Raw genomic sequence first — 25481 nt, 5'->3', positions numbered from 1 at the left:
CTGTATACATGCTTTTTTTCTGTTTTGATAATTAGCTACATAAGTATTTATCAGATTTCTTATATAATCCTTTTTCTATCCAGTTGGCTTATCAGTCCTGTTCTCTGCAAGCCTTTGCAATCATAAAATGCCACTGCAAGATAGGTCAGTTATGTTTTCCAGGAGGGCTACGGAATTATATCGGCTTTCTCTAGCTCTGAAATGCCTGATCTCCCCTACTGCACACAGCCACTAGTTAATCTCTTTCTCCTGTAGAACAGTGCTCATGGAATGCCATTATATCTTCACAAATTAAGAAAAAAATTATAATCTATGACCACTAATTACGTTGCCTACAGTGTCTCAAACATTAGGTGCTTGCTTAAATTCTTGGAGCTTGTTCTTCAGTAGGCAGGTGTAACTGTTTCCAAAGTTTTCAATATTAGTACTATCATATTCTGTAAATTCTGTTCTATGCATTATGTATTTCTTAACATAGGAGCAATTTTATCAGGTTCAGCTAAAGGTCCACTCAGCTTGTATGCACTACAACAGCCCTAGAGAAGAATTTATGAACAGGACAAGCCTCGTTGTGATATTACTGTTTCAAATAGTATGGATCTGACTTGATGTCCTCTTTTTACGGAATAAGTAGTTATTTATTTTAAGCCTGCCCCTTGCTTTCCCATGTGGGAAGTTTCATAACAAAAGTACAGCATTTTCTTTAGTCTTCCACAGCTAAATTTAACACTGAGTTTGATTGTACCAAACTGCAGCTTTTTCTGAAGTAGGTAACTGGAACAGTTGTGAAAAAATTTAGTTTTTTTTAGATTTTTTAGATTTTTGATCTTTCTAAATATTTTTGCTGTTACACTTAATAAGACAACACTTAATTTTTTTAAAAATAAAAAAAAGGTTTGAAAAAGACTTTGAACCTTTCTACTGGGTTTCTTGGATTCCACTGGAAAATACAAATAAAAAATTAATTTGCTTACGGGAAATTTGAAAGATTTTCAGTAAATAAAGGTATCTTTATAAATCATAGCTTGCTTCAGTCAGCTCCTATTCTGGTCACCAACAAAGGGAGAAAACTTAGTAGGGTGTTTTGATATTAAATATATTGTGTACAACTAAAATTTTTGAAGCTATGGTCTGTAAGAGTTTAGTTTCTCCCACAGTATTGTTTACTGTGAAAAACAATTTTATTTATACACATACAGGTCAATAGTAAATTTGTTTTAAATTTTGTTCCATAGATTTTCACTAACCTTGATTGATACCTTGGACACTCTTGTGGTAAGTTTAATCTATTAATAAAACAAGAAGATTGTCATCTGATGCTCAGACTTACTTTTAGATTTCTATTTTGTTAAATTATACATTAAAAATACAAATTTTTCTTCACTTTTGATCTCTGTCTGTCTGTTCGAAGTGGCTATTGATTGTAAGAACTTCCAAGTGCTGTGATGGTGGTGTTTGGAGTTTGTTGCAAAAAAGAAAACTACACCAGTTCCTTCACATTACACTGATGCTTCCTTATCTTTTTTTTTTTTTTCTTGGACTTTAAATATAGAATCATAGAATGAATCATACAATGGTTAGGGTTGGAAAGGACCTTAAGATCATCAAGTGTATGTGGGTTTGCTTCCCACTATAGTCTTAAGCAACATGCTAACTTACAGGTGAACACCTCTTTATGCCTACTGAATTATTTGTGGTTTTGGATTGTATGTATATGTTTCATGGATGAATTTGTGCGTGCTTAAATATACATTTTAAAAATGCAACTCTGGATACGTTAGCTAGGAAATGTTGCCAAACTTCTTGTTTCATCTCTTATTAAAAGATTCCAATCATTAACAAACTACTTTTTGTTAGATTTCAATCCCTTTGACGTATTTTGTTGTCATAAGGTGGAGTTTGGAAATCAGAATTTCTGGCCATTCACATCTACATGTAAATCTGTTTTGAAAATCCTTATTGCCCTGATTTGGTACGTGAATCATATAGTGGTCTCTCTCTGATGGCTGTTCCCTTTTTATGATGTGCTGTGAGGTGACCATTGGCTCTTCTGAATCAGGACCACAAATGTTGAAAATGTGGAGTCTGGACCTCCCTGTCTTGAGCAGACGTTCAAATGGATTATTGTGGTTCATTTATTGTTTTCTTGTCTTACAGCAGGATTAACAGTTGTAGAATTTAAAGGTACTAGTGATAACAAGTTGGATAACAAAGATTCTTAAAGATTGATTGAATAAAAAGAAGGTGTGAAAGGAAATATGTAGGAAATACGGAGCTGTTCTTCAGGTACAAGGAGAAAACTGTTGCGAGGAGGAAGATTGCTAGGACAGTTCACTGAACTTAGCATGTGGCTCCTTGGTGGATAGGAGGCTTCTATGAAACTGGAGGCACCAGAGCAGGCTAGCCTTCGGCCACTCTGCTAACGTAGCTGCAGGCCACTGAGTCCTGTTGCACTACAGTCATGGTGAGAGAGTAGGGAAGGAGCAAACAAATAAATCCCTGGGTAGGTACATTCTCAGTGACTTCATTCTTTGTGTACAGCTTTTATTCTCTTTCATGCATCTCATGAGAAAAACAATACTACCAACGTCTGTTGCACTGTGTCAAGAGTATGCCCCTGCAGGACCAGGATATCAGTCTAAGCCGTGTTAAATGCTTTCTTTTTTAATTCATTGCACTAGTTATTCTATGCCTGATTGTGATTGTATTAGCTATGTTTGAACCTAAACACCTGCTTATATTTCTATTCCAGGTGTTAAATAAAACCAAAGAGTTTGAAGAGGCTGTAAAAAAAGTAATAAAGGATGTTAATTTAGATAATGACATAGTAGTATCTGTCTTTGAAACCAACATAAGAGTCCTTGGGTGAGTAACTTCTATGTTTGCAAAACGACTAAAAATGTATTTTTCAGCTGCATGTCCTTAAGGCATACCTTTCTGTATGTATTTAAATTAGATTTAAGGAAGAAAGTATTTCCTGTGAGGGTGGTGAGAGACTGGCACAGATTGCCCAGAGAAATTGTGAATCCCTTGAAGTGTTCAAGGCTAGGCTAGATGGAACTGTGGGCAGCCTGGTCTAGTGGAAGGTGTCCATGCTCATGGCAGGGCATTGGAATTAAAAGACATTTAAGGCCCCTTCCAACCAAGACACTTCTATGATTCCAATTCTATGGTTCTGTGCTGTTTTCCCCTCATTTAAAACAGTTGTGCCTTTGTCAGTTAGCATACCTTGACACCTGCCCTAAGAAAGGTTTTAAAATGCTAGGCAAGAATTAATGCAGTGAAGTTGACCCCCATCTAGCTGCTGCAGGTAGAGTTTTTTTAATTAAAATAGATAGATAGATAGATAGATAGATAGATAGATAGATAGATAGATAGATAGATAGTGTCCTTTGGTAGCATTGGTTTTTATTTATGGAAGCAGTCTTACAAATTATGCTGTTCAGTACTTGATTTAACAGGTGGAACATTTCCATACTTGGTATAATAGCTTATTTCAGTTTGGAAGTGACTTCTGGAGGTCTCTAGTCCAACTTGCAGCTCAATGCAGGATCAGAGCAGGTTGGTTTTAATCTATTATGTGCAGTTTTAGAGATGTTGGTTATTCTTGACTGTCAATGGAAACAGTGATTCCTCTGCAGTTTAGGACCAAGTCCTAAATGATACAGAATTGCTTCTGAAATACTGACAGCTAACCTTGATTGTAATTGGGAGTTGTGTCTGCTCAGCATTTCTGAAAACTAGGGCTATGTGAATATAGCACAGTTATGTACATGGGCATCTAACTGTTGAAAGTTTTGCATTGCTGTTCAGATGAATATGCCTTTTGAGATTGTGGATAATTTTTCTTGTGTTTAGGGGTCTCCTAGGTGGGCATTCAGTGGCAATTATGCTGAAGGAAAAAGGTGAATACATGCAGTGGTACAATGGTGAACTTCTGCACATGGCAAAGGAACTAGGCTACAAGCTTTTACCTGCTTTTAATACCACTAGTGGTCTCCCTTATCCAAGAGTAAGTTGTTTGGTTTCTGCAATTCAGGATTACTTGTGTAAGCAAAATTTTTGTTGTTTTGCTTTTATCCCTGTTTCTAAAATCACTTCTAAATTTAGCCATTATACAGAAAATAAAAGCTGGTACAGTGCTCTTTTGTAATGCATGCTACCTTGTGTTTTAAAATACAGATTTAGGCTCTGAATACCTACATTTCCACCTCTGAAAATTCTAGTATACATTGTTTTGTGTAAATAGTAACAGCAGAAACCTTGTTTAATCACTGCTGATTTCTTGCTCCCTACTACTGTAGGCATCACCAAGAGGCTGAGGAGAGTAATTTTTGTTTTGGTACATACCATTCACTAAGACGTTGAAAGAGAACTAGTAAGCATTTGCTTCTGAATTTAGCACAAAACTGATTAATCTTTGTAATCTACATCCACATTTTTAAGAGGGCAAAGTTAGCTGTAATCTAAAAATACTCAATGTAAAAAAATTCATATTCAAACGGACCATGTTGCAAACTTAATGACAGAAAACTACTTCCCATGTGTATCATCCATTGATTTTGTGAGATGTAGCTTTGATTGGAATCTTCCAGAAATTAAAAATTTAGGCTAGTAAATCAGTGCTTTTTTAGTGAAAAAGGCTAATTCAAAATGTTCAAGCTTTGACAGTCTTCTGCTGAGAGGGCCCTCTTCAGAGTACAAAGGTTATGTTGTGCCCTCAACAAAAGCAGGCCCATCTTGCAGATATTCTCTGGAGCTAGGAGTAGCAAGATATTTACAAAGCTTAATTTTGAGCACTTGTGATGTTCTGAGTTCCTGGTTTGCTGGTTAATAAATAGCTAGAATTAGATTTTTAGGGTGGTATTCTTTTATTTAAATTTTGAGTGGCCCAGGCAACAGGTATTTAGGCCAGTCCTTGTTTTGGAGGGTTGAGTATTTTGGGTACTTCTGGATAACCTTATGTGCGTGTTTGAGTTGATAGTATGTGGTAAAGCAGAGGAAAACTGAAGGGGGCTTTGTGATCTTTTTTTCTTGCCTTTAGAAAAAGTTACATAGTTGCTCTACAGACCTATCATAGAAGTATAAATTCTTTCAGCTAATAACAATAAAGATGATGATATCTACTTTTCTCTAGGTTAACTTAAAATTTGGTGTAAGACATCCAGAAGCACGAACTGGAACAGAAACTGATACCTGTACAGCTTGTGCAGGTACCTTGATCCTTGAGTTTGCAGCTTTAAGCCGATTCACAGGAACATCTATATTTGAGGTTTGCTTTCCATGCTAACTTATTTTTTGGATTAGGTATTCATTAGTGTTCTGTTACATTTCTTTAATTCTGGGCAAACAATTTTGTGTTTATGAAATGGGTACATATCTTAGGTGTTCTGCACAAAAGGTTTGCATGTGTTCATATTTGCCATGTGTTGGGGATTTTTTCCTGAAGTGTTAATCTGATTTTACATAATAAAAAACTACAGGAAATAATTTTGTTTGAAAGTAGTTACAGTAATGTAGAAGTAAGCTAGATAAATATATTGAAGAGTAGCTAAAGGATAATGCTTGCATGGCTTTGGGGTAAAGAGATCAGGACTAGTAAGAGGAAAAGTGGGATATTTGGTCCTTGATATGCAGCTTGAAAAAAATAATAAATAAACCCCACACTTATGTAGTCCCACTGAACTTGTGCAAGACCCACCTAAGGGTATATTGTCAGCAGGAAGATAAATAAAAATGCCTGCAGGTATGGTTTTGTTGGTATGATACCAAAAAGAAAAGCCAACAAACCCCTTCATTATGTGCCTGGTATTTCACTTTATGTCATGTGGAAGCATAGCTGGGCCTGTGTTGTGTGTTTTGGTAGAACTTGTCTGCTAAAATCCCATGAATATGCTTTGTGATTTAAAGCCATTTTTGTTGTATAGGTTATTACCTTCAAGTTAATTTTGTATATATAAAGAATGTATGTAACTTGTGTACTAACCCATGCAAAGGATGTTTTAACTTAGTGATACACTGTATGGTCTTAGGCAAATAGTTGAGTAGTCAACACCATTCTTTCTGATCAGAACTGAGTAACTATTCAAAATGTGGACTGAACATTATAGTATCTAAGTGTAATACCGAGTTACAGAATTGTTAGGTATGAAACATTTTATTACTCCCCAACATCTTAATTTCAATAGTCAAAAGAGTAACAGTCTTTAGGATCAGTGTTTCTCTAATTTCCTTTAATTAGCATTTTTTTGCTGTTGCAGGAATATGCCCGGAAAGCGCTTGATTTTATTTGGGAGAAGAGACAGCGCAGCAGCAATTTAGTGGGTGTTACAATTAATATTCATACTGGAGACTGGGTCCGCAAAGGTGTGTGATATTCTGACTCAGAATCAGTGACCACAAATGGTTTTGGGCAAGAAAAAAATCTTGACACCTTCCTGCCCCAGGCAGGTTTATCTTGACTATTTAAAAATAATGGGATAGACAACTGGACTTAAATAATTCAAGTAGTGGAGAAACTTGCTACAACGGAGCCTGGCTTTGCTCAGGGAGGGTGTTTTGGCAGCAAAACTAGTTTTATTCATTGCAAAGGAAGTGTTCTCTGATTCACTTTAATACTGAGAGGGAAATGCCTTGGGATAAATTTTCAGAGATTCTACTATGAATACATAGGAAAAGTATAAATAGGGCTGTGGTTGTTTATGGCAGCCAGTAGAAATATTTCCATATGAGGAAAGTGAAACAACTGATTTCAGTGCATGTCTCTTCATATTATGTGCACTGATATTGTAAAGCCTTTACCATAGATACACCGTATTGTGTCTCTGCATCCATCTGTGCCTTAATTCTAGTGATAGGAGGCTTTTCCTTTTGCTGAAAGAGCCTTTAAAGTAAAAATGAAACCAAGGGAAAATATCCATATAATTATTTAAAGCAAAACCACCTTTTAATTTTCTGCTGTTTCTAGATAGTGGAGTTGGAGCGGGAATAGATTCATATTATGAATATTTATTAAAAGCCTATGTCTTGCTGGGAGATGACAGTTTCCTGGAAAGATTTAACACGGTAAGTTAACACTTTGTTCAGGTTTGTGCCTTCTGTAAGACAAATTTAAGACTAGTTGTATTGTCAGTCAGCTGTTAGTCTGTAGAAGCTTATAAAGGGATTTAACAGAATGTCTATGACTTCTGATATGTCTGGTGCCAGTTCTTATTACTATAAGTTCTTGCTAATTGTGGGTGAATTGTCACCTGAGCTGCTATTTTAACCTCATCCAATGAGAATTGGAATCTTCTGGATCTTTTTCCACGTTTCCAGTACAGGAGAAGCCGTATTTCAAGATCACCTTGAAGAGTGTAGTAGTGCAAATGTTTCTGTAAAACAACATAAAGGCCACTTGTTGCAAGCCACAGTGCAAGTTCTTTCAGACCTGGAGCAAGAAAAAAGAGCTGAAAATCAAAACCTGGATCTTGCATTGAACTGCAGATCCTAAGGCCCAGTATACCAGCTGAAAAGCACACCTATATTACTAGATTTTTAAGATTTCTAAGCAACTTTGTCAGCATCATTATTCTTTCATGAAAGTATGCTTTCTTTTGAAAATAATAATATCCAATAAAAACATTTTTGTATAATAACATGATTTTATATAGAATAATTTTCTATCATAAGCAGTATTAAAATTTGAATAATTCAGCAGCTAAAGGCCTGCTGCAACGCTCTAAGTGTAGTGATTGTTTTATATTCCTAACCTGCAGCCCCTTTTTTTTTCCCCTCTGTTGTGTCTGTTAACTGTTTTCTATTGATTAGGCACCTGTGTCCATGATTGTACCTTCTTGTGCTTCAGAAAACAGGAAGGACAGTAGTCTTAGGGTGTAGTAGGATTGGAATTTAGTAAGTTGACAAGTTAGCTAGTGGGGTTTAAAGTTCTGAGACATCTAGTCCAGCTGCTTTTGTTTTCTATACTTCCTTTTCCCCTTCTTCTGCGAACTGTTTGCTTTAGAATTCTGTTGTCCAGAGAAAGCAATTTCAGCTTTGTTTAGCTTGTACTTAAAAATTAAGCCAGAACTAATATACCTTAACTGTAATAGTTACATGTTTATTGCATGGCTACTGAATATACTTTTGTGTATGCGTACTACTTGGAAAATGTGATGTATATTACATATGTAATACTGTGGAGCTTTTCAGTATTTACTACACATTTTTAGTTTGCAAAACTAGAAATTAGTGTCCATTGCCAAATGCAATAATGATCGGCAGTGTAGTATTTATCCTTCCTTTGAAATAAAATTTCATAGTCTGGTAATCTGTATCTGTTTTGTAAAATGTATTGATTATGCAAATTCATGATTTTTCTGATGTTTGTCAGCACTACAATGCCATAATGAGATACATTAGCCAACCACCTCTTCTTCTTGATGTCCATATTCATAAACCAATGCTAAATGCTAGGACCTGGATGGATTCTTTGCTAGCTTTCTTCCCTGGATTGCAGGTAAGGTTTAAAACCCATGCACAGATGATCTTAATAACAAGTAAATAATTAAATAAATTGGATATATCATTGACAAGTCAAGCTTAGTAATCTGACTTTCCAAAATACTGAAAGAGGATTCTTGTACTGACTCTTCCTGTAACTTCAATGCTATGATGCAAGTTAATTTGTATTCTGGCCATGTTGAGAATCAGGAATAGTATGTCTGTATGATTTGCTTCCTTCACCACCAGTCATTAAAAACACTGAACTTAAGCTGCCTTTTTAGTAGTCTGGTGACAGATTTTCTAGTTTGTGTGCCGTTTAAGACAAAGTCCCATTTCCATCTCTGTAAATGATAGTGATCCTTTTTCTACATAGGCAGTAGTCTTAATAAGGTCACTGATTTTGCTTTAAGAGCTCTAAAGGAATATCTATGGCTTACATACTGTAAATATTACCCCCTTTCAGTGTATCTGCTGGAAATGTAGAAATTGGTCTGTAGCTTTACATGAACACAGTGAGTGTGCTTAACTTTGACTATTACAGAAGTAATATTGGAATGCATGGTGAATTAGTGTTAATTTTATTATTTAATTTTAGGTGTTGAAGGGCGATATTAGACCTGCTATTGAAACTCATGAGATGCTGTATCAGGTTATAAAAAAGCATAACTTTCTCCCGGAGGTAAGGTAGTAATTTTTTGATTGTGTAAACTGATTCTTACCTCAATTTGAGCAGTCTCAGCCATTTAAAAAAAAAATAGTCGGTATACCTGTTACTAAAACCAAAGGCCTCATTTCCACAGCATTCTCATGTGAGCTACAGTTCTGCACATATGACAACTGTGTTTTGGATATGAAATATTTTTCCTTCAGTTATGCTGTAATTAACAGTCATAGGAAGCTGCTGGTGTTAATAATTGCTTAAGCTTTATATTTCAGCCTTTCAAAATTGACCTTGACTCATTTCAGTATGCAAAACCTGTACAAGCAAATGTAGTAGTACCTGCTTAGTAATATAATAGCATTAATGCTAAAGATCACAGCCATGTTCGTACCAAAGAGGGAAACTAAAGACTGAATTGTTCTGAGAGAACATTCTGAAATCTTGCGTATTGTAAGTAAGTACACAAACTTACCTGTAGATACTGCAAGTGCAGTGTTTGAGCAAATTAATTCTGCACAGAAAAGCGTGTTTACCTGCTGAAGTGTATGTCTTTGTGATGATCCAGAATATACAAGAGCACTTCTGACTCCAGTTTTAATTTTGACTTTCCCTAGTGTAAGCTTATTTCTGTTAGAGAACATTTAATTAACATCACATTCACCTAATGGAGATATTGAGACTAAAGAATGCTCTCTAAGCACTGGGATAATTTTTTTTGAATGCTTTTAGAATGGTATGATTTGGCTTCTCAGGACTCTTTTGGGTTGGTTTTTCAGTGCTTTGTACTTAGGAAGGGAACTTTGAAATATCAGTTATGCCATCTCCTTTAGCAAAGACTTACTTTAAGCGCTAGAATGAACCAACTGGTAGTGCATGTGAACACATAGACTAGGAAATTTTTCGGTGCCTGACTTTTAGTCTGTGGTATTTCGTGTGTTAGAAGTGGCTGCTCACCATCTGTCAGTCTGAAATGACTGTTCAATGCAGTGGAAGTGTCAGGTGGTAGGTATGTTCGCAAAAATGGTATTTGTGAAAGTTTGAGTGGTCTCTTGGTAGTGGCCCTTCAACAGACTGCTTTAGGTGGATTGCGGCAGTTGTGTATTTGTGCTGACAGGAGTGATTGCAGGCTGCGTGCTGCGTGCTGCCTTCTGGGTCTGGACCACAAGTTCTCATCTTGCTGGAAACTTACTAAGAAGCTGGGTAGTGTCCACAGTCCTGCACTAACACAAGCTTAAATCTCACTCATACTAAGTGTACAAGAGCACTGGTTTAGGTTTTGGACTCAAATGTAGTAACTGGACAAATGTTCTTGTAGCCTCCTGAGACTGATGTTGGGCCTTCAGTCCTCTACTGTTGTGTACTTTAACTATTGTAGTAAGTAGGATTCAAAATAAACCTGTGTTTAGTTTTTATTCTTGTTTTAATTTTTGTTCTTTTTCTTCTTCAGGCATTCACAACAGACTTTAGAGTTCACTGGGCTCAGCATCCTTTAAGGCCTGAATTTGCTGAAAGCACTTATTTCCTGTATAAGGTAAGATAATTCTCATTTGTCTGAGTTTTTGTCACTTGTCTAGCAGCTAGAATTCTGTTGACATTTTATTTCAATATAGAATGAGTAGCATATCTCCAGCTTATTTTATCTACTGGTGCCAGTTTGTATATAAAGAAGATGACAGTATTGGTTATCAAAAATTGTTCTAGGAATTTTGTTTGATATGCCTAAAATTAGAACAAAACTGTTTAGTGACAAAGGCCTGTATTTTTAAAGATATGTCAGTGTTGCCCATCTCTCCTAAAGAGATGTTGGAGAGTAAGAGCTAAAACTGTTTGTATCTTGCAGAGAAGAGCAGTGCCTAAATGTCGTGTTTCTGTGTTTCCATGTGTGTATCTGCATATCCATAGAAAGTAATGTCTCTCAATGTCTCAGAAGTCTCTCTTGTGACTAATATTAATAACTTAAGACTTTACTGGTGTCTGAGAAGGTACAGAAACAATAAATTAGCATTAGGAAAATGATTGCTGCTGATTGTAAAGTAAGTCTAAGGGCACCTATATGTTTGGGATTGATTTTTGTTGATTTTTCTTTTCTAGGCTACTGGGGACCCTTACTATCTAGAAGTAGGAAAAACGCTCATTGAAAACTTGAACAAGTATGCAAGAGTACCCTGTGGCTTTGCTGCAATGAAGGATGTTCGTACAGGAAGTCATGAAGATAGGTAAAAGTTTTCACAATTTTTTCATAAAAAAAGACTAGAGAAAAAAATTCTTATTACTCTGTTTATATAATAGAATTGATTGACTGTTGGGTAGCTGTCTGTCTTCAGTTTGATTATGCATTTAAATTATGCATTTGTCATAGTCTGTAAACTATTTCAATAGTTTTAGTTTGTTACACAAGAATATTTTTAGCTTAATAATGCTTCATTTGTCTCAGAGCAATTAATTATTTTCCAAAAAGATACTACAAATATAGAGGTTTTTATTTTTCAGTAATGCTGCTTTGTAATGATTATGCTGAATCATTGCCTTACAAACATGGTTTCTTCCAAGTGAAAGGAATGCTGATGGAATGAAGTTCAACAATAGTAGTCATTAAGTCTTCAGAGGTGGAGCAATATAAGTATTTGTTTTGGTGATGTTGTAGAAAAAAGGGCATCTTCCTAAAGGACATCCACTTTTTTCCATAGAATGGATTCTTTCTTTCTGGCCGAGATGTTTAAATATCTTTACCTGCTGTTTGCTGATAAGGAAGACATGATTTTCGACATTGAAGATTATATCTTCACTACAGAAGCTCATCTATTACCACTTTGGCTTTCTACTACAAATCAAACCATTGCTAAAAAAAATACTGTAAGTAATAGGTTAATCAGTTTTCATAGTGCTTCGGAGCAGTTCCTTTTTTTATGAGAGGAAATGGAAGAAAAATCAGAAAAAATCATAGTTTCAAGAAATACATTAGTTGTAACACTTCATTTAATATGAACAATTTCATCATATTAACAGTGCCAGCCACATCAATATGAATGATGTTTCTGTGACTGGGCTCAGCACAACTGAATCTTGAAAAAATGCCGTGGAAAATTAGCAGTTTTTAAAAAGAAAATCATTCCCTATCTCTGTATGGATTTGAAAAGAACGCACTGTGATGTTTTTATATCCATCTTTTTTTTTCTCTAAAACATTTGTAACACTGTGCCTAAACTTTTGTCCTTTATTTTACTACATGAGTCCTTGGCAAATTTTGAAAGGTTTTTTGAGCCCGCTAGAAAGTTAGTTTGACAGCTGCAGCTTTGGACTATTTAATTAGTTTAGTCCATGCAGTAGCCATCTATTGTGTAAATCTGAGGACATTTATTGGTTTATAAATTACTTAACCTTCCAAAATAACCTGTAGTAATACAACTGTCCTTTGAAGCATCATAAATACTTGGGGGTTTTGTGTGTTCAAATGAGGTGACGCTATTTATTTTTAAGGCAGTAATACTTCTGGCAAGCAAAAGAAATAATGAGAAAGCAAAGAGAGAGGTGTCTAGGGTATCAGGGACATAAATTTTCTTATGTTAGTGTACCTTTATTTTTGCCCTTTACTGAGAGTTTTACAGTAATACCTGGATCAGGGGACATGCTCATGCTGTATGTCAAGCCATGTGTCCCAGAGAAATGAGTAGGTCGCACTCTGTTTTATGGACTCTAGCATTAGACAGTGAACCATTTTTAATTACTTGCACTTAGTGTCCAACATTGGTAATACATTTAATGGGTCATGGGGTTGGCTTTTTCATGTTCTTGATGATGGAGATCCTGCACCCTCACTGAAGTGTTCTTTCTTTGAGGATTTTATTATCTTTTGTCTTTTAGTTTTGGAAATGGAGACTTTTTTAAGCTATGCAAGAAGTTCTCTGAAGGGTCTGAAGGAACATTTTATATAACTTTTGTTGCTAACATGAAAAGTTGATACTTTTGAGGCAGACAGGATTCCCACAGCTGATGCTAATAGATGGCCAATAAAGAGGATAGAGTAAATTCATAGAATCATAGAATGGTTTGGGTTCGAAGGGGCCTTAAAAGTCGTCTAGTTCCACCCTCTTGACACAGACAAGGACACCTTTCACTAGACCATGTTGCACAAAGCCTCATGCAACCTGGCCTTACACGCTTCCAGAGATGGGGCATCCACAACTTTTCAGGGCAACTTGTTTTCTAGGGTCTCACCACCTTCAGAGTAAAGAATTCCTTCTTAATACCTCATCTAAATCCATTTCCAGTATAATCTAAAGCCATTTTCCCTTGTCCTGTCAGTACATGCCTTTGTAAATAGTCCCTCTCCAGCTTTCTTGTCAGCCACTCTATGTACTGGAAGGCTGCTAGAAGGTGTTCCTGGAGTGTTCGCTTCTCCAGGCTGAACAACCCCAACTCTCTCCGCCTGTCTTCATAGGAGAGGTGGGCAGCCCTCTGATCATCTTCATGGCCTCCTCTGGACTTTCTCCAAAAGGTCCATGTAAATTGTTCAGATGCAGTCTTCTTAAGCTCTTTTAGGTCAAAGCTGCTAATGTTCAGAATATAAGTAAGATCCATTGAAAAGAGTGTCAACAAGATGCATTAAATGGCTTAAAGGCTGTGAAGATAAGTGTGTTAATCTTTTATGGAATTTATCTGATGGGGAAAAAATGATAAGAAAAAATGGAATGCATAAATTATTTTTTATATAAACACAGTGCTATTAAACCAAACTGTGACATAGTTGTAGTATCAGCCCAACATCCTATTTGTATTTATGCTCATAAACAGGAAACGTCATGTCTTACTATGCTGATGTTTACAATTGTGCTTGCAAGACCTTCTTTCTTAAGTGATGTGACTACCCTTTGTCACACTAAAAGCATAGGTACTTTAAACTGTTTGTTCCAGTAAACTAATAGCCTTTTAGGCCTTGTTTTTAAGGGAGCCTTTAAATACTTGATTCTTAATTAGCTAGTGCATTGCGAACAGTGGGGTGTGTTTTTTTTTCAATACATAAATACTACATTAACTTTTGTAGGTGAGAAATTTAACTTGCCAGTTATCCAATCAGTTATTTGCAAAACTAAGAAGAGGTTAAATGTGGCTCCAAATCACTGTACATGTTCCACGTGGTTTTACATGTTACAAAACAGTGATCTGTGCAAATGCTAGCTCTGTCATCTTTTCTGAAAATAGATTGTTTGAATTATATATAGATCGGGGGTTGGACTAGATGATCTTCTGAGGTCCCTTCCAACCCTTGGGATTCTGTGTGATTCATCCTTGCCCATTCAGACTACCAAGTCAGTATGGCTCCTGAGGAGGAGAATGTTTTGCTCACATGAAAAGATGTGACATTCAGTATGAATCAAGAAAGACCTAAGGCCTGAAGCTGATCCACTCTGATAAAGGTGGTATCAATGTAATTATAACTACTTCCTTTCATAGTTTCCTTCCTTTCATGTTAGGAGTGGGCTTTAGAAGTACTGTTTGCTAGTAGAGGATTAGCTGTTTCTGCAGGAAAATTCTAGAAATTGTGGATACAAGTTTGGTAAGTTACAAATTAGAATGGGTGTTACATTTCTGTATCTCTAGAAAGGGATTATAGTGCACTGGTTACCCCTTGCTAGTGCAGTGTGTGGCACAGAAGAGTGATGTATTCTTCATTCCTGGAATCTGTGTGCTTGTAGAATATTTATTGCATTCAGTTGCTGTATGTCCTGAGTAGAGAGATTACTTAAGGGTAGGTCTGGCTGTTGATTGTTCTTTGTATAAAAATGTAAACAGCAGTTTTAATAGGTGATCTGTATCTTTCATTTCAGACTACAGAATACACAGAGCTGGATGACAGCAACTTTGACTGGACCTGTCCAAACACCCAGATTCTTTTCCCAAATGACCCTATGTTTGCTCAAAGTATTCGTGAACCTTTGAAAAATGTGGTGGATAAGAGCTGTCCTAGGGGTATTTCCAGAGCGTAAGATGAATATTTTCTGGTTTTTTGGTAGCATAGGAGTATGTGGAACAGGGTATGTTAAGCATGGACAGAGAAATTCGAGCTGTATTGGAGCTTGCTCTGCTCAAGTTTGTAGTCCTTTCAGAGTGTATAGCCTAGCTGTAGGAAAAATCAGTTACGTTTTCTCTGGCAGCATCATCAAGACTTAGTTAATTTTGAGCAGGAATTAGCAAGTCTTTCAAGTAAAAGATGCTGAATGAGCCATATACTGCAAGTGGTAGTTGTAGACCAGGTATTAAAGGAAGTATGTATTTCTGATTTTTAAAATTAATGTCTATAGACTCTTGAACAGTTCTGCAACTCTTCTTTGTAGTAAGCAAATCATATTACCATATTACTTCATCTATTTCAAAGAATTTAGGACAGTCTGTTATAGCTGCGGAAGTTTTATCTATCTAACCAGCTCTTTGATATTTATACTTAAGTAAAACTGACTAGCAACTCTGTAAGGAAAACTGGGTTTAGTCAGTCTTAGTAATGCAGGCTATTTAGAAATGTATTAATTTTATCAACACTGCTGTGTTTTTTTGCACTATAAGATTACTGATAGAATTAACAACTTTTAAAAAAGATAGTTTGACCGAGAAGTTGCATTATAGTGAAGCTTGTACTCAGTGTTATTCCAAGAAATTCCAATTTGTGGCGGGAATAATGTGGAAGTTAGGTTTCAAGAATAATCTGCTTTTTAAAGATTTGACCTCTAATATCTTTTGGCAGGGAAGAGAGTTTGGGAAGTGGACCAAAACCACCATTGAGAGCCCGAGATTTCATGGCCAGTAATCCTGAACACTTGGAGATACTGAAGAAGATGGGAGTCAGTTTGATTCATCTTAAAGATGGAAGAGTACAATTAGTACAGCATGCAGTGCAAGTAAGGCCCAATGGTACTTTTTTTGAACACTTTCAGTAAAATCCTACTAGCAATGATTTCTGACTTAGAGGTTCAGGAGGGACATCCAGACTGTGGAAGAAGGCACATGAGCTGGATATGCAAATATATTTGGCAGGCTGATGCTTGTTAATGTTTTGCCTAAGCAGCACTTTTAACTAATCCTCCATTACATTAGATGGGGGCTGTTCATGTCAAAGTGATGTACCTAACAACATCTTACCTGAAAGCCCTAGCTTTCAATGTGGGGTGTTTCCATTTGTTTAGGAGGTCTATACATTTGTATGGTTTTAGTCTTCTGGGTGGTGGACACAGTAAAAGGTTAACTTCTGTATTTGAAATGACGAGCAAGTGCCAGTGAGCTTCCACTCTGTGTTTTAAAATCTTCTTAGCACTTGTCCAAGCAAATGTAATTCCAATTCAAAGTTTCTTGAATATTTAAGAAGAAAGTGGGTTTTTTTGGTTTGTGTGTTGTTTTTTTTTCTTTTTTACTACTCAGGCAGCAAGTTCACTTGATGCAGAAGATGGCTTACGGTTCATGCAGGAAATGATTGAACTCTCAAGTCAGCAACAGAAAGAGCAACAGCTACCTCCTCGTGCTGTTCAAATTGTTTCCCATCCATTCTTTGGTCGGGTGGTCTTGACTGCTGGACCAGCACAATTTGGGATGGACTTATCCAAACACAAAACAGGGGTATGTAAAATGTGTATGTAATCTGTTTCTAGCTTTCTGTTACTTTCCTTATTGCATAAGGCTAAATTTTACAGTACTATTTCAGGATGGCCAGCTGGAGGATGACCAATTAATTAGGAATTAAAATGACAGGGCACAGGAATGACAGAATGACAGCAGTGATAGTCTTAGATGAGTGGCTTATCAGTCTGTGGCTGGTGCTCTGTTCCTGAGTCACTGGTCATGATTTAGGATTTAATACACATACAGAGTATGATTTTTTTGAAAAAAAATTGTATAATCTGCAGTGCATATTTTAAGAGATGTTAATTTAACGGGAGGTTTTCCTACCATGTCAGCCATGAATTTGCAGAAACCTTTTTAGAGGAGGCTATTTTTATGCAAGCATTTATAAAAGGCTGTACCTAGATGGGAGAAGAAAATATCACAGAGACAATGGTCCTTACTGGAAACTGTAGGAGAACCTGGTGACTTTGGCTAGGCAAGATGCAGCCCCAGAGAGAAGCTCCAGACTAGCAGTTCACAGAAGAACATTTTCCAGAGGCAGCGGTTCACAGGTGTAGAAAAAAATACACTGTATAAGAGTTAGGTTTTCACTTGGTCACTTTGCTTCTTAGAACTCCAGCTTCATGGTAAAGACTGCCTGCACTGACAGAAAACAACATGAAATACATAAGATTAATTGAAGAAAATGTTTAGGGATCTTTTGCAAGCCTGAACCTAGTGTTCTTATCCTCTCTTTGCTTTTGTTTTTCCAAACAGACAAGAGGATTTGTTGCAACCATTAAGCCATATAATGGATGCTCAGAGATCACTAATCCTGAGGCAGTGAAAGAGAAAATTGCTCTGATGCAAAGAGGCCAGTGTATGTTTGCTGAAAAGGCACGAAACATTCAAAAAGCTGGAGCTATAGGAGGCATTGTTATTGGTAAATAACATTTTGAGTTCTTAATTTGTGTAGATGTAATCTGTATTTTACATATTTGAAGGTACTGGAAAGCTGACAAGAAGCTGTTAAACTCTTTGAGATGCACAGAAATCATGCTTTCAGAAGATGAAGAAATGTTTTTGGCTTTGTCTGGTTTTGCACAAAAAGCCTAGTGAAACAAATTGGGATGGGTAATTGTCACTGCTTTTGCAGATTAAGTTATTACTTTAAGGATCACTGTGTGTTGAAATAGTGCTGTCTGCTAACTGCTGAGAAAGACTTGAGATACAAAAGATGTTACGGAAAACAAGTACACAAGCTGGCTTTTTGCATTTTACAACCAATGTACCATTTTATGTGTGGGATCCTCTTAACTGACTGCACAGTAGAAAGTTGCTCAAAAGTGCTGAAGTTCAGAGTTGTAGTCTGTTTATCTAACAGGATGTTTGCTTGCTTTTCCTTTTGTGTGCATCTGGCTAGATGACAATGAGGGAAGCAGCAGTGATACAGCTCCTCTCTTTCAAATGGCTGGTGATGGAAAGAATACAGATGATATCACAATTCCCATGCTCTTCCTATTCAACAAGGAAGGAAACATTATACTGGATGCTATCCGAGAGTATGAGGCTGTGGAGGTGCTCCTTTCTGATAAAGCAAAAGACAGAGGTAAAATCAGAGGTTATTTTTACAAATTTAGCTTCCATCTCTATCATGGCACAATGTGAAATGTACAATAGTGATTTCTACTGCTACTCAAAGGTACAGACACCTTATTTGATAGCTGTAGTTTTCTGTTGACATTGGTATCAGTTTTTCCATAAGAAAGCCATTATCTGAGACATTCCATTATCCACTGTCCCATCAAGTTAACGTTAACATCCAGAAATGCTGTTCATAAGTTAAATGTCAGTTTGACTGATGAGAAAATACAGCCTTTTTTATTTCTTTTGAACCCTTTTTGCCACAGTCTGCTTTGAAGTAGTATCAGGAATAGCATAAGTGGTTTTAGTGCCCTACATTGTAAATGCCTGTCTTATCAAGCTTCCCAGTGGCATTCTTGGTATTCACAAGGAAAGAGGCAACTGTTAAAACTGTTTTGCCTAACTAAGGAGAAGTGGTTATCATGAGAAATAAGGCCACTGACCTCAGATGTTTTGCAGTTTTTCTTGTATAATGCAAGAAAATGACAAGCTAATATATTCCTAATTAAAATGTTTGCATGTGGCAGAAAATTCTAGGTTTTCCTTCTGTAAGCCTTCCTTGTAGTGCTGCTTTGTCCAAGCAGAGCGTGTAAGAACAAGTATCTCTAGTAAACTAATGGGAGTGTTTATTTTCTGCACATTTGCAGAGGTGATATGCTGAAAGCTAGTGGTGTTTCTTCATAGCTGCTTACAAATTCTTCCTAACTATGGTTAAGCTGCTCTAACAAAATACTAAATACGAAAGATAGCTCTGCATTTGAGAATTTGTAATTCATGTCTACTTCTTCTTCTCCCTCTTTGTGCTTCCATTTGGTATCCCAGCAACAATCTTTAAAGGTAAAATGATTCCAAACTACATTATTGATAGCAGTAAGTATCCCATGTTAAAAGTGGTGTATGCCGTTAAACTCCCTAGAAGTCTTGAAATATTAGTGTCCTGTACACTAGGTATAAGCTTCAAACTCCAGAGAAATCTGCATGGTTAAATTGGATGGCTGTTGTAAAGCTAAATAGGTAGTTGAGATACGTATGTTACTTCATTTTAGTGGGGATGTGATGAGGGAGGATTCATCTTTGGGGCTCTCTAGTTCACAGTTCAGTAAACTCATGAAGCACTGTCTTAACTCGTGCTTGCTTAGATGTGAGAGAGCCTGTTGAATCTGGGAGTGGTTTAAAATTGGTGCTCAGTGTGCATGTAGTGGGTATTTACTTAAGACTGAACGATGGTAACTAGCACTTACCTGGAAGTCAGTATTCAAGTCTGAGGAACCAAAACTGATCTCACTATATTGTTTGCCCTCATTTAAAATGTGTTTAAATGTCTTCCCTCCCCTCCCCCTCTAAAATGTGTTCCTTAATAATGTTTTCGTATCAGAGGTAAGTCTGCACTTCCTTGAGGACATAAGGCCAAGGGAAATGACCTGACTTTTAAAATACATACTAAAATCTGCCTCCGTATCTTCCCCCCCCCCCCAACATTTCTTTTTTTCTTTCCCCCTCTCAAAGACTTGGAAATGGAGAATATGGACCAGAAATTGTCTGAAAATGATTCGCATAAACAGAATTCAGAAGAAGGTACTTCAGCATTTCAGGATGTTGGTGAAGTCAGCGAGGAGCCTGAAGAAGAAGAAAGTTCTGATGTTATTGACCCAGAATCTTTAGCTCCTGCTAATGCAGACAGTGACAGTGTTTCCATTTCAAATCAGGATTCCTATGTCCGTGAACCTGATGAGGCTAGTGCTCCAGAGCCAACATGTACGCAAGGAGATAACCAGCCTCAGGAACAGAAGACCGAAACAGAGTCAAATTCCAAAGTTAACTGGGATAATAAAGTCCAGCCTATGGAATCCATATTAGCAGACTGGAATGAAGATATAGAAGCATTTGAAATGATGGAAAAGGATGAGCTATGACTTGTAATAATAACTTATTTGTTAGTAAACAAATGGAGAACTCTTTGGGTAGAAGTGAGGCCCTGGTATCTGAGAACTAGAAAACATATTCAGTATTGTGACGAGCAACCAGGTTTCACCTGGAAAATACCATAGAAATCCAGCACACACTCTTTGTTTTAATTTTTCCTGTTTAAAAATGGGAATGTGCAATTGAAGCATTTGTCTGGCTCCACTGCATGGTGCTGTAACCCAGGAGGCTCATTCAGGGAATTAGCCCGATTTCTGCGTTCCAGGCTCTGAGAGGTCACACTCCCTTGGTCTCTGGAAAGCAGTTGAACACAATGGGGTTAACATACTACATAACGGTTATCGGTGAGAGCATGTGAAAGCAGTAGTTCAGCCACTGTTCTGGTTGGAGTGAAGGTGCAGTTTCACTGATCACCACTGAGTTGAAAGCCTTCATTGATAGCAACAGGTCAAATTGTTTCCAATTGTTGTATCTTTAGGACACAGCTAGAAGCAGTTTGATTTTTGTCCTGACATATCATACTGGGACATGGTAGTGTTGCTCATCACCCCTTCCATTACTTTGAAGGACTGTCACAACATCTGAGTGTTCTGCTTTTGACTAAAGAAACTGTATAACCCAAAGGTAGGGTAGAGTATACATTGTAAGCAGGTTTCATCAGGGAAACTAAGACAGCCTTGGTGTGTACCAGATAAAGGTGTTCCCAGTGCTTTAAGTTTGAGGTTAAGGTAAAGTGGACAAGAGAAGACGATGAGTTACAGGTATTTCCTTTGGCCTCCCAGGTTGGAAAAACTCAATCTGCCCTGAAATATGAATTTAAACTGGCAATATCCTCTGAAAGGACACTAAACAGAACTAGATAAACTATAACATAATCTTCCTTTTTCTACAAGTTTGACTTCTTACAGCTTGACTTTGTTGTCATTGTTTTTATATGCAGCTTCTATACTTGTGATACTTAAGGCAATGAGGCCAGTACCGGTAGTGAAAGGCAACAATTTTGGCTGTTGGGTCCATAGTTCAAAGTATAGTGGTGTGAACTGCAAGGATGACTGGTGTATTACTCTGAGCTTTGGGGGTTTATTAGGGTTTATTACAGGTAAGTGTGAGTCCTAGTTTGCTATCCCTATTATGAAAAAAAATATTTAATTAAAAAGGGGGATGTTTAAACAACTGAGAGATGTTTTGACTGTGTCCAAAGAAACTGCCAAAACCCAATTAACTTGATTTATATAAACTGCTTTTAGTGACTTGTGTTTCAAAGAATTGTTTTATATGAAAGAGTGAATTAACACTGCCTATATGCTGCACCAGGCTAAAAAAAAAGGTTTATATTCATTGTTACATGGAATAAAAAAAAAATCCCCATCCTGAATTGCACCTTTCATTTAGCTGGTGAAATTATGAGTGCTGAATATGCAACTGTTAATTAGTACAGCCATACTGTATGTATTTATGTATACTCCTGTACAGTGTGAATGGAGAGATCCCAGGCAGATGTTGTATACATGTATACTTAATGTCAGTTGCTTTCAAGAGTATCAAAATGCACAGGCACCTTTTGACAGCATGACAGTCAGTCGGAATATTATCCATAAACTGAACGGTAATATTAAATCACTAGAGTAGGAGGTAATTTTGAGGAGGAAATGAAGCAGTAGCAGAATAGTGAGTAAGTGTCCTTTTAAATAAATTAGCTTTTAAATGTAGTTATAATTCTTTTGCACAAATAACTGTATGGAGGTTTGGTCTGAATGAGTAAGCTTGAAGCAGCTGTGGTTTTTCAGTTGAGATTTTTTTTTGTATAAGTTTTTTTGTTACGTGAGTTTCTTTATGTCAGGCACTTGATCGTGGGAGCCTTTTTAAGTGTCCTTTGTTACTTTAAGCCCCAGTGGTGCTGTGTTCCCCAGCAGCGCCCAGGCTCAAAGTGACGTGGCCAAGTGCAGTCAGCTGCAGGCTCAGAACCATCAGGTGCAGATCAAATGTTTTCACTCTGGTAATTCCTTTGATCTGTCAGTGTACAGTGCCACAAAAGGAGCATTTTTGTTCCCGTGCTTTTCAACATAGACTACATCTTCATACTTGTTAGCTCTTTTGGTGGAAATAGAATTATTTTTATAGCTATAGAGGCCCTGTGATCATTCTGTTAAGACTGTCAATATAGCAACTAAAGGTTTTCTTCTTTTTTACTTGCAGAAAATTTAGGTGTAGATGTAAAATTTTACTAAAAGATTAACTTTATTTGCCATCACCAGCTCATTTTGATTTAACTGCTTTTTCTACATCTATTGCTAAAGCAGCAGACAATAGCTCTCCTTTTACGGGATTTTGAACGATCCCAGAGCTCTGTTTGGATTTGAAGCATCATTTTGGTGGTGGCCTACCTCAGATAACTGTTGCCTCCTTCCTTTTGGGGTTTGTTTTTTTTTTTTTGCTGTTTCAGTTTTCCTACTTTACTTTTGAAACCGTCATGAGAGACACAGCTTTGTTTACAGAACTGAATCAGGTGTGGTTGACCGGTAGGGAAAGAGGAGTAAATTGGGGAGGGGTGGGGGATAGTTTTATTCAGGTTATTTTAAGTTCGTAGTTCGTGATGAACTATGCAATGGGTTTTAGTTCAACCTTTCCATATCATTTGGGAAATAATTCAATTTTCTGTCACTGTCATCTTAAAAAGTGAAAAGAATGTATTTATCAAAAAAAACACCTTTTAGAGAGGGGAGTAAGTGTTCTTCCCAGATTTTTAGAAGCCTGCTCCCTCCATGTGGAATATCGGTTGTACATTGTTAATCAGTAATCGCCTCTTTCTTTGGATAGTTTTGTACATTTATTTGTATGGTATTTAACACTGACGAATTCAGGAATTACAGCTGGAACTAGCACTTACTCCATGACATGTAACTCAGATCAGCCAATTAATTTCATCTTAGTGAATCTTCTAAATTGTTTACATGTATTGTTTCTTAATGAAATTTCAAAATGAGCCCAGCTTTTGTTCTCCTCCTCCTGCCAGAGTAGCTGAAGGCGCAGTCATAGGCATGGCAAAGTGTATGTTGAGAGGTTAAAAACAGGACATCTTATGCAAAAGGCATCAGTCAGAACATAGAAAAAACCAAAACCATTCTGTGAATGAAATATTGTATGTTCAGATTTTATAAGATTTATTTTTTTTTTTAGCCAGCCCAATTTACAGCCTTATATTTTCTTATGAAAGATGTCTAATAACGGGTGCTGTAACACTATTGTTGGGTTTCACTGTCTGGTGATAAGTGTATACAATATTTCTAAGGGCAACTATGTACTGTGATGTAAAAGTCTGGGCTAAAATGTATATAATCTGTGTACATAATTGTGTACTTGATTATAATTGCTGATTGTAAAGATTTAATAAAATGTAAATATTCTGGTCAGGCTCTGCTAAACTGATGCTAATTTCTGAATTATCCAACCACCCGTGTTTGCCTTCATTCTTAGTAAGACCTTTGGTAGTCACACCGGTACTCCATGTCTGTCTGTATTAGCAACCTTAATGAGGTCCTCTGGGGCAGGCACCAAAGGAAACCAGAGCCCCGTTTAACCTGTTGCCCTCCTGGCTGCTGATTCCTTGTGGATGGTGGAGAGGGTCTTGGGAGGAGGTTGAAGCAGAGCCATGAAGAGCAGCAACGTTGTCTCTCTTGTCTCTGCTGGACTAACTGGAGACATTTTTGAGCAAACCCTCAGCAAACAGCATTACTTTATGTACATACATAAACACACACACGCACATATATATATAAAAATATATATGGAAAGATAAAAACTCTTAAAGGAATCGGTGTTTTCTCTTTGCAATACCCTTCCACAGTCATAGAATCATAGAATCATAGAATAGTTAGGGTTGGAAAGGACCTTAAGATCATCAAGTTCCAACCCCCCTGCCATGGGCAGGGACACCTCGCTCGAAAAGTCCTTGAAGGATCTGGCTTTATTGTTCCATATTCTTCATGACCTTGCTGGCCTTGATGCCCAGATGTTTGAATAAAACCAGGAGCCACCATCCCATTGCAGATGGCCTCTGAAAAGGCAAAAATATTTTGCAAAATCAATAGCTGGGTGTGCCCCCATCCCTGCTCCTCTTTATATTTCTTTTATAACAAGGAATCAGGAATATTTAGTTATTTATTTTCCAGTCTGGACACATTCCATACATTCTTACTCTTCAGGGATATTCGCACAGGTGCATTGAAGGGTAAGTAAGGCATTGGTATGTCACACCTCTGATAAAAACTATCTATCTTGGTAATTACCTTATACCAATGGTTGTATCGATGGTCTGTGACTCAATTTTCGCATTTCCACTTTCTAGTTAGGTCACTCAAAGCTGGATCTTCAGCAGCTGTGACAAAAATTCAGCCTCAGCAGTTGCTCATCCCGTCATTTGTGTCAGTGCAAAGCTGCTGTGGCAGGACTCCGGTTTTATTTGGAAGTGCTACATAAAAAGGTAATGTTGATAGATGTTTCCAACTGCAATGGTCCCTAGAAGCCACTATTTGCCTGAGAAGGTTCCAACCAAGCTATTAAGCCCCAGCATGGGCGAGTTCATCTTTATTAATCCTTTGGTGGAGGGTGCAGCAGGTTGGCCTGGCACCGAGGTTGGTCTCTTGGCCAGGGGCATTTAAGCCAAGATTGTGCAAAACAACGTGCAGTACTCGGTGGTACTTGCACAGCTTTTGTGGAGCACCAGTGGGAGGGCTCAGGCACCCCACTGGCTGTGACACCAGGACAGACCTGATAGCAGCAGTGCAGGGCAGAGAATGGGAACAAATACAGAAACCCGATTTCACCCTTAACAAAAAACCACCACAAACCTTACCCGGGTGTTTCTCTGCCTGCACACCCATTGCTGGGTGCTGCCATCAGCCTCACGGTGCCATAGGCTGTGATCACTGTGCTAGGAAGGACTCCCCGAGTTTGGGGCATAAGCCCCTGCCAAGGGGGTGCTCAGAGGGTTGTGCAGGAACAGGCGGAGCTGGTGAAGTGGCAACATGGGTGAGAAGAAATGAATGAGCAATTCAGAGCTGGCTGTACTGAATTTGATGCATTTGAGGATCTCTCGTACCTCTTCTCCTTGTGGGCAGCAGGTTGGTAATAGAGTAAATGTGATCATTAAGAATGTGCGTGATCCTCCCTTCACAGCAAAAGC

At 37.4% G+C, this 25481-nt stretch overlaps 2 protein-coding genes across 3 annotated transcripts in view; both read left to right on the top strand.

Annotated features, from left to right (window-relative positions):
- Positions 1 to 23709, top strand: part of EDEM3 (ER degradation enhancing alpha-mannosidase like protein 3) — a 34822-nt gene extending 11113 nt beyond the window's left edge. Inside the window, exons 4-21 of one of the 2 annotated variants that reach the window (XM_061345712.1) lie at positions 1236 to 1275; positions 2753 to 2865; positions 3859 to 4012; positions 5138 to 5272; positions 6261 to 6366; positions 6968 to 7065; positions 8372 to 8497; positions 9080 to 9163; positions 10593 to 10676; positions 11237 to 11361; positions 11833 to 11998; positions 14971 to 15125; positions 15882 to 16035; positions 16553 to 16747; positions 17510 to 17675; positions 18156 to 18341; positions 19199 to 19246; positions 19883 to 23709. In XM_061345712.1, the coding sequence (XP_061201696.1) occupies positions 1236 to 1275; positions 2753 to 2865; positions 3859 to 4012; positions 5138 to 5272; positions 6261 to 6366; positions 6968 to 7065; positions 8372 to 8497; positions 9080 to 9163; positions 10593 to 10676; positions 11237 to 11361; positions 11833 to 11998; positions 14971 to 15125; positions 15882 to 16035; positions 16553 to 16747; positions 17510 to 17675; positions 18156 to 18341; positions 19199 to 19246; positions 19883 to 20289 (2542 nt within the window). In that variant the 3' untranslated portion in view covers positions 20290 to 23709. The remainder of the gene's footprint in view (positions 1 to 1235; positions 1276 to 2752; positions 2866 to 3858; positions 4013 to 5137; positions 5273 to 6260; positions 6367 to 6967; positions 7066 to 8371; positions 8498 to 9079; positions 9164 to 10592; positions 10677 to 11236; positions 11362 to 11832; positions 11999 to 14970; positions 15126 to 15881; positions 16036 to 16552; positions 16748 to 17509; positions 17676 to 18155; positions 18342 to 19198; positions 19247 to 19882) is intronic. The other variant, XM_061345713.1, reaches the window with a different exon arrangement.
- The window catches only part of TRMT1L (tRNA methyltransferase 1 like), a 331995-nt gene that overhangs the window by 153917 nt on the left and 152597 nt on the right, over positions 1 to 25481 (top strand). The window lies entirely within an intron of this gene.

Source organism: Neopsephotus bourkii, unplaced genomic scaffold (genome assembly GCF_033783945.1).
Source record: "Neopsephotus bourkii isolate Nb327-2 ecotype Australia unplaced genomic scaffold, CSIRO-AGI_Nbou_v1 NB_234, whole genome shotgun sequence".
Classification (NCBI taxonomy): Eukaryota; Metazoa; Chordata; class Aves; order Psittaciformes; family Psittacidae; genus Neopsephotus; species Neopsephotus bourkii.
This window is presented reverse-complemented; position numbering and strand designations above follow the sequence as displayed.